Raw genomic sequence first — 18,546 nt, 5'->3', positions numbered from 1 at the left:
TGCTTAGGCGAATGCCAACTCGATTGTTTATTGATGTGAGCTGTTAACAAATTTGCTGTGTGTTAATCCTGATTTGTTATTTGCGACATTAATTTAAATAGCGAGAGGACTGAGCCTGACAGGATATTAAAACATATGATTGTTTTGGTTGTAAATTGGGTTTTAATGCAAGTCAGACTTGCATTACTATGTTGTTGTGTACTCCCTGAACTATATTTGGTTAGAATCTAATTTGATTGTGAGTGGATATGCTTCAAACCAGGGCTCTTTTGCACAGTCTTTGTACATTTGTAGTGGCATTTAATAACATCTGGTCAAAGTCTGGCTCAAGCAGACTGTTTGGAGTGCGGAGGACCCGAATGCAGACACGCAAAAACAAAACTTGATTCTAACAGAAAACGCGTAGTTTATTATGGCTGATTGAGCAGTACAAAAATAAAAGGGTGGAAATAATTTTGAGCAAAAACAATAACCTAAACTGGGGAAAACTAGAAAGAAAACATAAAACATCTTAACCATGGAAAAACATGGTGAGGAGAAAATAAACATGAAAAACCTTAAGCGTGACTACTTGGCTTGAATACATTAAGACCTGGAAACATGGCATGACATGGCAGGATAGCAAACGATTGGATGAGGAATGAATGAAAACACACAAACTAAATGCACACAGGAGGTGATCAGGGGAAGTGGAAACACATGGGGAAACAGGTGATTAGAATAAACATAATGCCGCCACAGGGGAAGTGAAACTACACACATGGGACACCAGACCTTTTCAAAATAAAACAGAAAACATAATAGAAGGCAGACATGGCACGAGCTTGACAACATAGGACACGAAGACAAGAAACATGACAGGTTAAGACAAGCAGACTCAACATGATGAACCGACAAAGGAGACTTAAACATAGGGGGTGACGACACAGAGGGAGTCTAATAAACAAAGAACTATAACTGAGCGACCGAGGAGATTAAGATGACTAAATGAATTTAAAAAATAAACCATAAACATGAGAATATATTAAAACTCAAAGCGCTGGGTCAAACATCCCAGGATCGTGACACATCCTCTATTAATAGAGATAATAAACAGTGTAGTAATCGAGTAGTTATCTTTAGTTTGGTTTAGGGCCCTCCAGGGCTTATGTGATGATTACTTGTCCAAAGAAAAAGACAAAGTAATATTAAAAAACTGTAAGTTTTGGACATTTGCTTATATGCAGCAACCAACATAGAATGTCAGTCACTAAAAATTACAGGGCCCCTGCAGGAGCTACACCTACTTCCTCCTCTTATACTGCCCCCCCCCCCCCTCCCCCAACCCCCAGTTTGTGATGTGAAGAAGAAGAACAGATTCATCATCAAAGTAATGGTGAGTGCTTATATTGATCATGCAGCTTCAGGGTCACTGCAGTCAGCAGTTTGGGGCAGCAGTGACAAGGCTGCTAAATTCTGAAAAGGTTATATCACATAATTAATCAAAATTGATTTCTAAAGTCAGATTAAATGTCCACCGCTGGCGACCCCTGTTGCTATGGTGAAGGGCTGAATGGTGATATGGCTGCATGGGAGAGATGTTTTCATGTATTGCCAAGCTCTACACTTCGCTAGTTGTGAACAAGCTGAGTAGCTCAGCTAGTGTAGCTGATTGTACAATTGCAGTCAGGTCCATTGAAATTTGGACATTTTCTTTTGTAATTTTGCTTCTGTACATCACCACAAGGGATTTTAAACCCAGCAATCAAGATGTGATTGAAGTGCAGACTTTCAGCTGTAATTCAATGGTTTTAACAAAATTATTGCAGGAATTACAGCTATTTTTGTAGAATAGCTCCACATGTTCAGAGGGGCTTGACGAACAATTCAAGAACATCCGGCTTCTTTGCTTTCAGAAACTCTGGAGTTGCTTTTGCCGCATGCTTGGGTCGTTATGCATTTGTACTTTGAAACGCTGTCCAATCGGTTTTCCAGCATTTAGCTGAATCTGAGCAGAGAATCTGTACATGTCACAATTCATTCTGCTACTTCTATCAGGAGACCGATCATCAATAAACATTAATGACCCAGTTCCACTGGCAGCTGTACATGCCATAGCTATGCCACCATTCTTTTTTTCAGCTTTATTTAAAAAGGTACAGTGACAGGAAAGCAGAGGGAGAGAAAGAGGGGAAGATATGTGGTAAAAGGTCGTGGGTCAGATTCGAACCCAGGCCAGCTGCTCTCAGCTATGCAAGATATGATTACCTGCTTATCCCATCGAGCTAAACTGGCACCCTGCTGGCCCCATGTTATCAGATAATGCAGCATGCTTCTCTCTTTCTCTATACTTTATTCTTCTTGTCTTTCTGATACAAGTTAAAAAGTTAATCTTGGTTTCATTTGCGTGAGGAATTTCTCCAGCGTCGTGCAGGCTCTTTTAGGTGTTCTCTGGCAAATTCAAATCCGTTCTTCCTGTTCATTAATCTAACCAGGGGTTTGCAGCTTGTCATAAACCGTCTGTATTCATGCAGGTGTCTCTTGATTGTAGACCTTAGTACCGGTAATGATACCTCTACGAGATTGATCTTGACTTGGTTAGATGTTGTTTTTTTTTTTTCTTAATCACAGAAATGGTTATCAGCCACTTTATTTGTCCTCTGTGGATTTGCTGTCTCTCTCAACTCTCTAATCATCTTCACTCTCATCAGCCACTCGTTGGACCTCATACTGAGAGTTCCAGAGAAAAGAATCAAGTTTAATATTTGGAATCGATACTTAGGGACTTTTGATAAAATCAGTTGTTCAAATCACGCAATACTTTTGTCAAACTGTTTGAATTCAAGAAAATCATGTGTAAAGAGGAGGTCACACTGACAGAGCAGATAATTCACACATTAAAAGACTTGATTTAAATATTTCTAATATGCCTTCAACAACAAAAAGTCAGATGGCTGATATAACTTTGAAGTACACGATGAAAAACTAAAACCTTCCTCTTCAGGCATAAACTTGTGTCTACACATCCTTTATACACTTTTTGGCTTTTGTATAATTGATCACATATTTATTGTCTGGATGTGACCTGCGCGTGATACTTCAGTGCCATCCATCTTCAGCAGCCTACTTACCCGACTCATCCTTTTTATACCATTTTGTTGGATAATCCCCGAAGCAATCTCATTTTCATAGCAAGTCATCGGAAGTTGAATGGACCTAAAATAAAGCCCGAAGTAGTATTTTGGTATTCCTTTCCTGCAACCAACTCATTCTGATGAGACGAAGAAATTGAGAATTGTTAAAACACCGGCGTGGTCAGGGTCAATCGAGGCAGCTTCCACTCTGACAACAACTGACTGCGAGCTGACAGGTTGAGAGATGTTTTTAAATCTCTTTTTTCCCTCCCTCAGGGCTGTCAGCTGCAGTCAAATCTCACACTTCCATTCCTCTTTATACCTGTTCTTCAAATCCGATTTAGCTGTTCCTTCGTATACTCCAGAAGCCAGAGATGCGGTGGACATAAATGGCTTTACTACCCTCTTGCTTATCAGCACATTTCATTGTGCGCCACCTGATTTCCTGAGCTGGTGTTACTATTTTACTCATTTGCAGATGAAATTGTGTGCAGCTTATTTCTGTGCCATGCTGATTTTAGCTTAAGTGGAGGTTTTTTTGTTCATTGTGAATACATTTTGCTTCTCAGAGGAGCCTCTTGGATGAGTATTGTTGCTCTGCTCTCCCTTCCACAGATATTCAGTAACCTGTGTTTTCATGGTTTTGTGTAAAACCCACTTTACATTCTCCCCCTGTCCAAAAACCTGGCCTCTTACATCCTGAAACGCTTTGCTTGGATCAAATATGCGTCTCCTCCTTAGTGCTTTCCCTTTTCTTAGTGCTTGTCTGTGTGTCTGAAACTGCGAGTGTGTTTGTGTGTGTCTGTGTGTGTTTCTGCATCATTATATTCATCCCAGTACTGTGTAATTGAAGTGGAAAGAGGGGGCACAGAGGGTGAAAGAATCAGAGCAGATAGCAAAAGACAAACTGTGACCAGCACTCTGGCTGCTGTGTGATCCAGATAGACGGAGCTTGTAGCTCTACGTCAGAGTCTCTCAGGGCTGCCAGCCAAGATGTTAGGGAGAAAAGTCTGTCAGGTAGAGATGTTTCTTCATGCATGACAGGGCCCATCTCAAACAGTCCTGGATGACAATCTGTGATGAGTAGAGCCTGTCATTTACTATGACAGTGTGGTGAGTTATGTTTTAAAGAAAGCATACCTAATATAAAACTGATATAATATACCCTATACATTGCTAACTAGGCAAGAAGCATGATAGAATGCCTGTTTCTCCTAGAATGCCATTAATAAGCTGTTACGCAGGCTACAAGCATCGTTGGTGAAACAGGAAGCTGGATCTGGTAGAACTGTTTTACCATCACATGCAATTTCTTTTTAAATAAATGTTTGAGCTCAGGTTAGTGGGCCCAAGAGCCCAACGCAAGAATCGGGTCTTAATGGCAAAAAATTGAGATTTACTTTCAACTGGCAGGTTTAAGGTTACAAATGACTCCACAGTGTGCTGGAAGCATATGCAAGCCAGGTCCACAGCAGGCAAGTTGGCTCCCCGCACACCAAAAATAAAACAATCTCGTGACTCATTTTGACTTAACAAATGTTATTGGATCTCGTGGATCACATTTATTTTGCATGAAAAACAGCATTTGAAAAATATTTTGCATTTTACAGATGCTTATTTTCCAGTTATTGTGTTGATAGTACACATCCCAGTAACATTTCTGTGCTTGGTCCTCCATTCAATAAACAATATCTTATTTTTAAACATGTAATTGCCAAGTTCTCAATAATAAGATAACCTTTTTAAAGCTTAACACCACAGAATATTGTCTTGGGTTTGGTCCAGTGGTGTATTTATTATTTATCAAATGCAGTATCCCTGCCATAGAAACTGTTATGTCCCTAAGTCAAGAGTTAGATTCTAAATTTAGGTTTAAAAATATTCACACTTTCAGCTGCTCTACAATTTATTAACTGACTTTTCCAGGTGTTCAGATCATCTAACAGCTACGTGAAAGATCAATTTGCCCAATTTAAGACAACACAATAGCAAGTCAATGTGAAAGGTATGTGCTTATCAGACATGTGTGCAGTGCCAAATGTTTTAGACATTAATAAACAATGTCTGTGATTCACTTATGTGGCGATGAAAGGCATAAATAGCTATTTATGCTTTTCTTTTGGTTATTTGCCAAGTTGTTGGCTGCCACACACTAAGATGTGTTTGCATTTGGCATAAACTTACACTGTTTGGCAAACCAAAATAAAAATGTAAGAGTGTCGACCATTTGCTACAGGTGTAAGGTGGTAGAAGAAGTGCTAAAAGTTTTACATGAGAACATGTGAGATGCCAGGAAGCAACAGAGAAGAAGTCTACTCTGGCAAAATGAGTTGAGCCTTTAATGTTGTTTCACTTTGATCAGTTTAAGCTTCAATAACTTGGCATATTATTGATATGCAGAAAGAAGAACAGGCCTTTGTTTTTGCTGCACTGTCCTTACTTCATTTTGTGTGTGCGTGTCCCAGCAGATGTTATGGAGGGGAAGAGCGCCATTCTGCTGGGGATGAGTCAGTGGAACTCAAATGACCTGGTGGAGCAGATCGAAACGCTGGGACACATGGAGGACCAGTCGCACGGTATTTTCTGCACGCACGCACACACACACACACACAGACATCTGCGCAGTGATGTTTTTACACTGCTCACACATCCATAGTGAAGGTCCAAATTGCCTGGAATGATAGTGAAAATTTCCCACTGAATGATGATAATTGCGGCCAGATCGTAAATGGACTGTAGCTTGTATTTAAAGCTACATTAAGTCATTTTTGACCACTAAGGGCCAAAAGAAGTGAAAGAACTGCCCTGATTTCATCTTATTAAGTCATAATGAGTACAGGGTAATATTTTCTAATTTTGAACTGCAGACCCAAAATAGCCCTCAGTGTGTGTTTGCTACCAGGGGGCACGGAGGCCTTTTGCACAGTAAGATATCTTCTTTGAGGCAGTTTTATAACTCTTACAGGTCATCAGATTTCTTGCAATTTATAGTTTTTTGCAGAATAAAATGGTAAATAATTATAATGATGCCAGGTGTCGACCCTTCCATGTATTTGATTGGCCAGCATTAGTGTCCACTTGACACTAATAGATACTATGATAGAATAAATGGTTAACATGTATTGGCTTTTGAAGGTTTTGTTCCCAACAATAAATCCTTAGGAAAATATCCATATTTTAAGCAGCTTGACCTTCGTCACCGGGACGTGCAAACTTTGTTTAACCAGGCTCTTTTCCAGGAAACATCATAAGTATAATTTTAGAGACGTAGAAATCAAATTTCCCTGTGCTGATTCTAGTCACTTTAGTCAAAGCTCAAAGGCTGGCAGGCACTGTATACAGTCACATAACCAAGTATCAAATCAGTTAAATCACTGAATCAGATTTATTCAGTTCATTAGTGTCTTGTGTTCAGGGCAACATCTCTTATTTGGTCCACTAAAAACTTGCATATAAATGCATTGACACCATTATATTGACAGAGTTTCACGATGATGATTGTTTTTGTAGTTATCATGATTTCTTAATGTGGTTTTAACGAGAAAGTAGAATATTATGAATTATAGATCAGTTGAAAACAGTGGAGGTGGTACTCACAGTTGCTAGTAACAAACAAGAGCTGCTGGTGTTTTGGACAATGGCTATTCGGATTCAATACAGCCAGTTCACATCAAAGATCTGGTGACAAAAGGCAATTTTACACATGAACTTTGGACAATTTCAGGAGAATCAGGCTGGGATGTTTTCTGGAGTTTCCACAACAGAAAATTGACCATTTCAGATGCATTTGCTCTCTGAGAAAGGAGGTGAGAGAGAGACCTGAATGTGCACCAGGCAGCAAACACAAGACTTACTCACCAGCAGTGAATATATCAGGTTAATCTGACATCACATGGACTTTGTAAATAGGGAGCTGGCAGGTTAAACATTGGCTAATGTCCGATGTGGGCACATCTGTCAGGTAAGTCATAGAGAAGTTCAGGGATGCAGAGAATGTGTGAAAATAGCTTAAGCTTTGTTTGTCCTCCACTGTAAATCTAATTTATAACAACAATAAAGAAATGCAGGTTTAAAGCTGGACAGACCTCCAGAGTTCGCATCACTGTATTATTCAATCAATCTGGGAAAACACCAGCTATTGTCTGGTATCTTAAGCCGCTGAGAAAAGCAAACAATGTTTAGAGGGCTTTGATGAAGCCAGCGGATGTTTAGACAATGGATAATGTCGATGTCCAGGTCAACACTTGTGTTCCACATGCCAGTCAGTGTTTCTAGTCTTTGTATACATGTGCTTATAATTAAAACAGCTAATAAAAAGCAACTCTTGTCATACAATGGCTGACAAGACAATAGTAGAGATTGTATTTTGACCAGTGCGCTCTTCTTCTGCTCTCTACATGGACTGCATTAGGATGCACAGACAGAATTGTTCAGTACTGTACCTACAAAATGTCTACAAACAGAAACCAGAGAGCTGTGGGAGCAAATGTAGTATGTGTTGTCCATTGCCTAGACAGTCTACATGATTTTATGCAGGAATATGTTTACAGAGATTATGTTATTACCAGTGACCGCTTCACATTACACTGAGTTCTTTGATGCCAGCCTAATATCGGAAAGGGTGATTAACTTAGGTTAAAGCTTCTGCATCAAAACCACTTGAGAAAACAACCTCCTACACAGTCCAAGGCATAATTTAAAGTGGAAGAGACCGGTCAGGCTACCTTGCATGTGGTGAATATTTTGTAATTGATCAGTTAGATAACAAGAATATTTTGAAAGCAGCTAATAAACACAAGGCTGGCAGAGATATGTACTTGGATGCCTGTGGAAAAAAAATCACTGAGCATGAAACATGCATATCTGCGTTCATTCTTTGTGCTCCTCAGTTTGTTTGTGTGCATGCAAAGCATCTGATAAAACACAATTCTTTACAAGCAGCAATGTTCTAATATTTTTTTCAATCTATTCAAGACTGTCGCTAAATTTTAAACAAGACCATGGATGGCTTGATCTCATATATGTCGGATGCTTTGTACTAGGGCTGCTCGATTATGGCAAAAATGATAATCACGATTATTTTCACTGAAATTGAGATCTCGATTATTTGACGATATTTATTTAACAACAACAATGTATTGAATAATGACTTTAAAGATTGTCAAAAAATAATATAAAATAGTGTGCAAATACTGATAACAGTGCAAATGTTTGCAATATAAAAAATAAATGAAAAATGTAAACATCTATGTTTAGTGAACTTTGCAGTGTTGCTCTGTGGTGCAGCTACGACACTGTGGCAAAGTTTACACACTGTGTCTACTTGATCCACGTCTGACTCCGCGAACCCATAATGTTTCCACACCACTGAAGTTTTTTTTTTTTACCTCTCTTTTCAACCAACAGCAGTCACTCTCCTCTCCAAATAACTTCTGCTTAGCTTTCCGAGCTTCCCTCGGGTCCTCTTAATCAGCGGTCCCCAACCCCCGGGCCTCGGACCGGTACCGGTCCGTGAGTCATTTGGTACCGGGCCGCGAGAGTTGAGGCTCAGGTGTGAAATGTATAGTTTTCAGGGTTTTTATCGTGTTTATCGTTTACTCGGTTTTTCCTTGGTTTTTTCACCTGTGTTATGAATAAATGTTCTTTTTTTCGGTACCGGAACTAGTTTTATTTTGTTGTATTTATCCGCGACACCTTAAAGGCCGGTCCATGAAAACAGGTCCGTGGCGCAAAAAAGGTTGGGGACCGCTGTTCTTAATTGTTGTGACACGTGTTCGAAATGCAGAGAGGTGCGCTCGATTTGCGCTCGATTTGCCACACGGAGCGGCGCGAGAGTAAAGCATGAGGGAGGGGCTAATAATCGGCTCAGTTATTTTTAATGATCGTTGATCGTAATCGTGATTAAAATTCGATTAATTGAGCAGCCCTACTTTGTACTTTCTTCTTATCAGGCGCATCCTCACAGGAAATAAGAGTTAATGAGGCAGAAAAAAGTACATACAGGAACATTTTTATTACATTTCAATGAGCAGAACTTCCTTTGATTTTAAAGATTTAGCATTTTCTTTCTTTTCTGCTTAGTTTTACGTCTACCCTTCCCTTGTGCTTTCACTTCAAGGTCCTCAGGATTAACACCGGAACTGCTGCACTTTATTTTTGGATTAAAAGACTTTTTCTTGAATTTTTCTTAGTGAATGAGCTTTTTTTAATCACAATCGACAAAATCAATGAACGTCTACATCTACATTCTTTGTGTTTTGAGAAAATAAGAAGATGCTCTCCCAGTACGGAGCAGTATAAATATTTATGAAACAAAGAGTACTGACAGGAGGAACATAATTTTTCAACAGTTTTCATATTCAGACCTCAGTACAGACTTCAGATCGAGTGGTTCGTCTAACAAATTCTCCCTGTGAGAAATTTATTTGATTACGTTCTTTTGTGAAACTCTCCTGCATGGTTATCTAACCACTGTAATGAATTACATATTGCCTAGAGATTTAACGCTACAGTATTTCTCAGACAAAAAGACAAGTTCAGTGTGTGCCTTCAAAGATCATAAATCAGTTCAGGGATTTATCCACATCAGTGGCTTTTAATAGAACAGAAGGGAATGACTTGAGATGACATTCAGAGGCCTTCAGGTGTAAATTGATGTAAATGTTTTCTAACCTTTTTAAAAAAAATACTATAATATAGTTATATATTTGAAGGTTAAGTGCGGGAATTTACTTATTAACATGTAATAAAAATAATTTAAGATCCATAGAAAATGTTCATCGGGTTAGCTGTGGGCAAAACACAGTGTAGACATTAATAAAATTTCCTATGCCGAATGCACACGCTTATAGCATGGCACTTTTTTTTCTTTGTCTTGTTTACTGAGAAATGGACTGGCCCTCTTTGCAAAGGTCATTTCTGAGGTTTGACAAACTGGAGTTGATGCTTTTAATCAGTGCAGTTCAGTGGGGGTGCAGCCTGGTCCTGCAGAGATGAAAGAAGCTGCTCCTGCAGGAAAGCTGTACCTAAGTCATGTGGTGCTAACTGGAGAATTATTTATAAAATGATGTCTTCTTTACAGCCACTCACAGATCAACAGACCTCTTAGTAAGCTAGTCATGACACGTGATGAGCTCATTGTAGAAGTACTATTTGGAGTGTCACGGTAGCAGTCTGTTTTCGTTAAAGTAAATGATTTAAGATCTGTCTTATTTGTTAAAGGTTCATATCATTTATTTTCCTGTGCCACTGCCATCCATCATTCTCTTTGACTCCTGGCTAAATATGGATCACTGAACCGAGCTCTTGTTCTTTGTGAGAGATTCCTGTATTACTATGAAGATGGGAACTTTAGTGTGCTTTAATTAAATTTCCACACACCCTTTCAGTAGCTTGTTTGATAACCGTTTACCTATTGGGTCGAGATCTGTTGACTGTGGAAGCTGTTTGAGTACAATAAACTCATTGTCATGTTCAAGAAACCAGTTTGAGGTGATTTGAGCTTTGTGACATGTCTTATCCTGCTGGAAGCAGCCATCAGAAGATGGACATGTCAAAACCACCACTCAGGTAGGCTGTTGCATTTAAACAATGCTGAATTTGTATTAAGGAGCCAAAATTATGGGAAGGGACTGTCCCTCACTCCATTACACCACCACCACGAGCAGCCTAAACCACTGATACAACGCCGGATGGATCCACATGGATCCAAGTTGTGTTCGTCAAGGTTCATCATCCCAGGTACCTGGAGTGGTCTTCTGTTGCTCTGGACCACCTTCTTCACAGTTTGAATGTTGTGCTTTCAGAGATGCTCATCTGCATACATGTAAATCACATTGCCTTCTTATCAGCTGAAAACAGTCTGATAAGATTCTGATTCTGCTCTGATCTAATGCATCATCAAATCATTTTCACTCAGAAAATTGCTGCTCACTGGATGTTTTTTTTTTTCTTTTTTTGGACCATTCTTCCTAAACCCTAGAGATGGCTGTGCATGAAAATCCCAGTATCAGCAGATCAGATACTCAGATACTCAGATCAGCAGGTCTGGCACCAGCAGCCATGTCACATTCAAGTCACATGAATGTCATCTATTCCGAGTCTACGTTCCTAAATGCATTGAGTTTCTGCTGTGTGATTTTGCTGATTAGATATTTGATTCAATGAGCAGCTGAACTTGTGATTCTAATAAGGTGGCCAGTGAATAGAGGCAAATATCTTAAAATATAATAAAAGAGAAAGTCAGCTTGTCAGTTTCCTTTTTTAGGCATTACAGGTATAGTTGGAAGTCAAACGTCAAAACTCCCTTTTAACAGGAAGAGCAGTCTTTGGAGTGCGGCCACCATGGTTCTGGTGACAACAAAGTAAGGACAGAAAGAAAGGGGAGACAACACTTGAGCCAGAGATACCTGCAGAAAGATCCAAAGAGAGCACGGACAAAGAGGAGGAAGTATAAAATATGGAAATGAGATGCAGTTGTGGCTTATAAATGCATGGGGAGTGAAAGAGGAAATTAGAAGAGAGGAGCTCAGTGCATCCTGGGCAATTCACCAACAGCCTGAGCCTAATTAAAGGATTGTTCAGGGTCACATGAGCTAAAGTTAAAAGCAAAAAGGAAAGTTTAGAGCCCAATAATAAAAGGAGAGAGGTTTCCTGAGCCCAAACTCACGAGGAGCACATCCTGATCGCTGAAGGCTCTGCCTCCCATTTTACTTTCAAAAACTCACAAGTCAGCCAAACTCTGAGAACAAAGTGCTGTATTGTGATAATATGGTACTATGAGGTCTTTAAGATATGATGGGACTGGTCATTTAGAACTTTATGTTAGAGGAGGGATTTTAGATTAAATTCTGCATATAACAGAGATCCAATGAAGAGACATGAATATGAGAGAACTATGACCTCTGTGGCATTTTGCACAAGCTGAAAGCTTTTCAGGGACCTATCAGAACATGCTGTAAGGATTTTCTTAACTGTGACAATATTGCATTGTTGAAAGAAGGCAAGCCTGGAGATACAGTTGTGGTCAGAATATTACTTACACTAATTGTAAGCATGAATGTGATGGTAATTTTGGACTTTCAAGGATTATTTTAACTGTTCTGTTTCAATTGTAGAATGATTATACAGCATACATCTAATGACTTTAAAAAACAAGCATTATTTTGAAAATAATTAAAAGTTTACTTTCTGGTACTTATGTCACAACATCACAAGTGTGATTATATCTGAGTGAATTTATTTGCATTTGTAGAGAAGTCTAGAATCTCAAACATCTGCACATGATCTACCCAATTTCCTTTCGGGCCAACCTTCGGGATCAATAAAGTTTTTTTGAATCGAAGTGAGTTGAATGATCAATGACACAGATTACTTTACGAGTAATCGGATAAAAGATCTCAGAGTTAAAAGAGGGACTTGGAGTAAAGGGAAAGGGGATGACATAAAACATCAAATAGAAGTATAACTTTGTGTTTTCCAATATTGCTGTTAGCCATGGCATTAGTTATAACAAAGTTTAATCCTGGGTTGATTAATGATGTTCAGAGCTTAAGAATCTTGATTTTAACCCTTTTATCGGATTTGAACAGCTTGACACTGACATGTGATGAAGTTTGTATGACTGTTTGTGAACAGCTAAAATTGCATATTTACAAACCCCACAGGAACGTATCTGGTTATCTAGCTGTAGAACTGGAAGGAGACTAGAGAGAGTTGTTGATAGGGCACGACAGGAGGATTATGTAGTGATCGCTTCCAGCTGTCATTGCTGTCAGCTGATGTAAGTCTTTCAGATCTTAGCTCATAGAAGTCAGATAAGAAAAGCACTTTCTTTATGCACCATTACTTCAGTAATGTCAGGGTGTCTAATGCTGGTAGGCACATCTGTGATTTATAAAAATGTAAGTATACTTAGTGTCCGTTAAAGAAAATAGCCCAGCTATACTGTAGGCGACGAGGGATATGTTGCCTTCAGTGCATTATTAGAAGTACGGTACATTAAATCCGTGAAGGTCTTAAGCTGCAGTCTTTGCATTCTTTGAGAGGCTGAACTGAGAAAACACAGAGTCATGTCTGAAACACTGCAAGTGTCCCTGCCAAATAGAAAAGTGGCACAATTTACATGACCCTGCTTTAATGAAATCAGAAGCTTCGTCACATGTGTGTAAGCAATAATAATATTGCACACATATGCCTTCCATGAAACATATTTTCTAACTGTGGAACTATACTTGTTCCACAGAGCCTATAAGAGGGGAAGTAAATAGAGAACATTTTTTCGTTGCTGTTGAGAATGTTATTACATTTGTAATTACATTCTCTCTCTCTCTCTCTTCCACTCAGTCTTTACGTCAAACATACTCAACACAAAAACACTCTCCATTACTCGTGCTGCATAAAAGTGTGTACATGCCTGGAAGATTCTGCATGCTTTAATAGTTTGCAATCTGCTTGTGGGGGGCACAGAAGCATTAAAGATGTCAATTTAATTTTTGCAAAACTGATCGAAGCAGAAAAAAACTATCGACACAACAAGGTTAGATACAAATATGTCTGGAAAATGAATTATGATTGCCAGCAGGTAAAAAAAAGAAAGAAAAAAACTAATAAAACAGCAGAAATGACTTGATAAGTAGTTCCTTGAGCTTGACTCACTACCTCAGTGTCCCCTGGATGTCCTTTGCTTTTTTAGCAAGGGAAATTTGTATTTGTATTATCCTTTTATAAAGAAGAACAAATTGAAAGAGGAAGACCTGTGACTCTAGAGACCATTTCTTATCCTACTGAAGTAACTGATCAACATGGTGATTGAGCTGTAGAGGCTGGTAGATATGTGCAAATGGTTGGCTGATATTACACAGGACTGTCATCTCAAAATGCTTGAACCCAGGTAATAACTGGGATAAATGTTGTCAATCTAAGTTTCTACCCTCACCTGTGGTCACAAACTCTGTTTGGGGACTGAAAGAATGAGGTTGTGGATACAGGCATCATAAATGAGTGGCTGGGTTCTCTCTTAGAGATAAGGTCAAGAGCTCAGTCATTCAGGAGGCACTCAGGAGTAGAGGTGCTACTCCTCCACACTGCAAAGAGTCATTTGAGGTGGGCAAGATGTCATACCATGAGGAGGCCCCGGGGGAGACCCAGGACATGCTGGAGAGATTATATCTTTCAGCTGGCTTAGGAATGCCTTGGTGTCCCCACGGATAAGCTGGAGGAAGTGGATATAAGGGGAGGTCTGGGATTCTCTGCATAGAGTGGTGTCCCAGCAACCCTGAATAAGGGAGCGATGGAGGGATGGATAAAGGGATGGCAGGCAACTAGTAATGCTAGTCTGTGTAGCCTGTGTGCACTGTGTGGAAGTCTTTTCTTGACAGTGTCTTCATCAAATAAATTGCAATAATCCAAACAGCGTTTGAGTTTGTTGTTTTGTAATAGAGGGCTGAAATTTCTACTTTTATGTAAAACCATCATTTTTGCCATCATGATGCACAACGTCAGTTTTGACTCAGGAGATAATGTTGATATTTGAATCATTTTTGCAGGAAAGCAATTTGTAAGTGGTGTCTACAAAACAGTTTATTCACAGAAGAGGCCTGAAAAATGTTTTTAATTTAACTTGTTAAGAATCAGTAGGTGACATTTGGAGTAATATCTCTATAAGACAAAGCCTTTATCAGTATCTTTATTACAACGCACTTCACAAGGGCAGGAAAATGAAACATGCAAGTCATTGAAATCAACATGACTAGGCCACATAACTTGTATGACTACTTGGGAAAAGAATGCAGTTTTAAAGGGTTTTGTTTTTGCATCCTCTCCTAAATGATATTCTTTGATTTTTAAGTGGTCATAGTTTCTGTGTTTGTTTTCTGTGCAACTTGTTCACTGAGATTTTAATTGAATTGAATTGCCATAAATGATGCCGAGGAGAGCAGAGAGAGTGAACCAAAACAAAGTTGTGAAGCACAGTTGGATGAACCAAAGCAATTAGTGAGGAGAGTATAAAAATCCAAGGTATTGGGGGAAAAGTGTTGGGTGCCAGCTACATTACAAGTGTTTTTGTGGATTAAGTGTTTAAAAATCTGATGCATTTGGGCATCAGCACATCCAAATCAATCCTTCAAAAACATGTAAACATGTCCAAATTGTCTTCTGTGGAAGATTTACTGTGCTGTAATTATCAACACTCATACCAGGTAAATGAATCACTAAGAACCGCAGCTGCTACAGCTGCCCATTTGTTTAATCACCTCATTGCTGGTGATTTACTGTCAGTGGTTTTTAATAAAAACTAAGAAGAAGGCTGAATCACATTGCTGTGTTATGGTTTGTTTCCTGTGGGATTTTTATTATCAATTAAAATCTGTGATAATCAGGAAAACATAAAGTTCTGCAGCTGGACTATTGTCAGTCAGTCTTTTTAGCAGTTGAGCTGACATCCACTGCCCTTTAATCTCCATCGGTTTCTGTTTTCTCAGAAACATAGCTGGCTCTTTCCGTCTTATATTTCTCCACAGTTTCTATGCCCATTCATTCCATAAGCCTCATCATGTTCTTTTATTCCCTCTCTTTTCTTTCTACTTTCATTACTCCACAAGCCACTGGCTCCTATAAACACTTTCTCTTGCAGTAGAGGTGACTTACAGTGATGAAAACCTCAGCGACAGAGAGGAATGCCTGGAGCACAACTGCCCCTTATTCTCCTCTGCACTCTTTCTTTATCTCTGCTCGGTAAGATGCTGCGATCTCACATCAGCCACCGCTCCAGCATCTTTCATACTTCCCATCTGTTTACTATGCAAAGATTATTATCTGTATATTTATGCTGTGCTCCTTTCATTCCTGTGTTTTTCCACTTCTTTGACTGACTAATACGATATAATACAGTCAGACCTGAAATAGCCACATTACATAAGTGATCTTTTTTTGAAAAATATGGGCTGCTTGATAAACAAAAGTGACTGACTCCGACTTGGCTGCTTTCTTGGCGTGCGGTGCCAAGCTGGGATAACATTATCTGAAATTGCAACATCAAACACTTTGGTAGAGGTGACTAAGTGATAAGCCCTACCAAATAACCAACCACAGATGATGTTTCTCTGGCTACATAATATATGGTGGAAATATAATTCCACACCAAGTGACCTGGAGAGAAATATATTGAATGGGAGAATGATTTTCTGTTTTCTGTGGAGCACCACGGCTCTCTTTTGTGAATGCACCCCGGAGCTCTATTCAGAAAACACACAGAGTGAGACAGAAAACATAAATTTAAGGTCTGAGGCTCATCTGTATTCTACCCATGCATCCCCGCAGTCATTTTTAACACACGATGCTTGGATAGGCACAATGTCACTCTTGCTTTAATTCCCATTAAATTAATGTTTTTGTCTTTCTCTGAAAACAAAATTGCAAACAGAAGCATAGACACTGGGAAGACAAAAGCAATTACTGTAGAATAATGAAACAAATAAAAAAAAAGATGCAGGAGTGAGATATTTATAATACAATCTCTGATCTTAAAGAAAAAAAAACTTTGGTATTATCAGTCATTGGACCAACATAATTAATTGGACAAAAATAATCAACTTATCCCACAAAGTAGTTACCCATGTCAAAGTAAAAATGGTTTGTTTGCTACTGACCAGCTCAGAAATTGCACAAATTAGCCACCTGACACAGATCTCCTGGCTGACCTTATAATAGACACATGTTGGTTTCTTTACATATGTGAACAGTCTGTGTGGTCGTCCTGGACGAATATGGTCCACTAGTTTACGCATGTCAGGAATGAGATGACAAGAAACGCCGTTTTATTTATCAGGCGAATGGCTGAGTGCTCGGTCTTGTCTGTCCTTGCTATTTCCTCTAGCTTGGGGAAAAAAAACCAAATCTCAAAGCTGCGTATTTGTTAGTTACAAAGCTGGGTTTACGTCTATTCATGTCAGAAAAAAATAGTCTTTTAGTTTAATGGAGACAGTTGTGCTGCAGGATAAAATTGTGGCTCTTTAGCAGTTGAAGGTTTTAGCAATTTAATATTCTCAACCTCGAAATTATTTATAAAGCACATTTAAAAACAACACACGTTGATCAAAGTGCTGTTCAACAGGCAGAATGGATAAAAACAAGAGAACAGATGAGAATTAAGTAAAAATAATAAAAGTGCCAGTAGGTGCTAAACATATACAGTTGTGGCAAATAAATGTACATGAGCAAATTCAGAAAGACTCAAATGCCAATGAATAAAAATACATTTTAAGTTTAGTTTTAAAGACTCGGTGGAAAATGGGTAGGTTTGAATGTGAGGGGAATGCTGAGAACCCACAGTCTCCTCTGAGTTTAAATCTAGATTGGATGCTTCTGACTGTGGTCCAATCAGCTGACCGGAGGGACCTGGAAGTAGAGTATAAGATGTTGGGCATGTAAGATGGAGCCGGACCATGGAGAGGGCTTTGTAGACAAACAGGAGGTGATCTAGGTGGCTAATGAGCCAGAGCCTCATCTCTACAATGTTTAAAGAAAGGCACAGTGGGGGGGACTGTGGAGAAGGCAAACGAACTCAACAACTTCTTCAACAGGTTTGACCAGCCCACAACCCCCCCACCCTCACCCTCACCTTTACTACAGAGTCCTCTCCCCACTCTCCTACCTCCCTCGCTTCCCCCCCTTCCTGACACCATGACACCCCCCTCCTCCAATCTCTCTCTCAGCAGCAAGACATCTCCCCCCCTCCCCTCCTCCCAAACATCTCCCAGTGTCACAGTGGATCAGGTCAGGAGACAACTGAGGAAGCTTCGCCCCAGAAAGGCAGCAGGCCCAGACAAGGTGTGTCCTAGGATGCTAAAAGCGTGTGCTGCTGAACTTGGGGAGCCGCTACGAGTCTTCAACCTCAGTCTGCGACTGGGGAGAGTGCCCGCCCTATGGAAGACATCCTGCATCGTCCCGGTCCCCAAAAAGAACCGGCCCAATGAGCTGAATGACTTCCGACCGGTGGCACTGACGTCACATCTTATGAAGACTCTAGAGCGGCTCTTCCTCAACCTCCTCCGACCACAGGTACAACATGCCCAGGACCCACTACAGTTTGCATACAAGGCGGGTGTCAGAGTGGAGGATGCCATCCTGTACCTCCTACACAGAGCCCACTCACACCTGGATGGGGGAAAAGGCACGGTCAGGATCCTGTTTCTTGACTTTTCCAGTGCCTTTAATACCATCCGGCCCTGTATGCTTCAGGAAAAACTGAACAGGATGGAGGTGGACCCCTGCCTGGTCGCTTGGATCTCCGACTACCTCACCGACAGACCACAGTACGTCAGGCTGAAGGACATCACGTCTGACACAGTGGTCAGCAGCACAGGAGCACCACAGGGAACTGTGCTGTCCCCTCTTCTCTTCACCCTGTACACCTCTGACTTCTGCTACAACT

The 18,546-nt window shown here is 39.9% G+C and overlaps 1 protein-coding gene across 3 annotated transcripts in view; it reads left to right on the top strand.

The window, feature by feature from the left end:
• Positions 1–18,546, top strand: part of pitpnm3 (PITPNM family member 3) — a 96,594-nt gene that overhangs the window by 33,614 nt on the left and 44,434 nt on the right. For 2 of the 3 annotated variants that reach the window (XM_085379553.1, XM_085379551.1), the window contains exon 3: positions 5,579–5,689. In XM_085379553.1, coding sequence (XP_085235679.1) covers positions 5,579–5,689 — 111 coding nt within the window. The remainder of the gene's footprint in view (positions 1–5,578; positions 5,690–18,546) is intronic. The other variant, XM_085379552.1, reaches the window with a different exon arrangement.

Source organism: Rhamphochromis longiceps, linkage group LG14 (genome assembly GCF_057381845.1).
Source record: "Rhamphochromis longiceps isolate RC_006_pf linkage group LG14, R_longiceps_female_GT1.1, whole genome shotgun sequence".
Lineage (NCBI taxonomy): Eukaryota > Metazoa > Chordata > Actinopteri > Cichliformes > Cichlidae > Rhamphochromis > Rhamphochromis longiceps.
The sequence above is the reverse complement of the archived record's forward strand: the minus strand, read 5'-3'. Positions and strand labels throughout refer to the sequence as shown.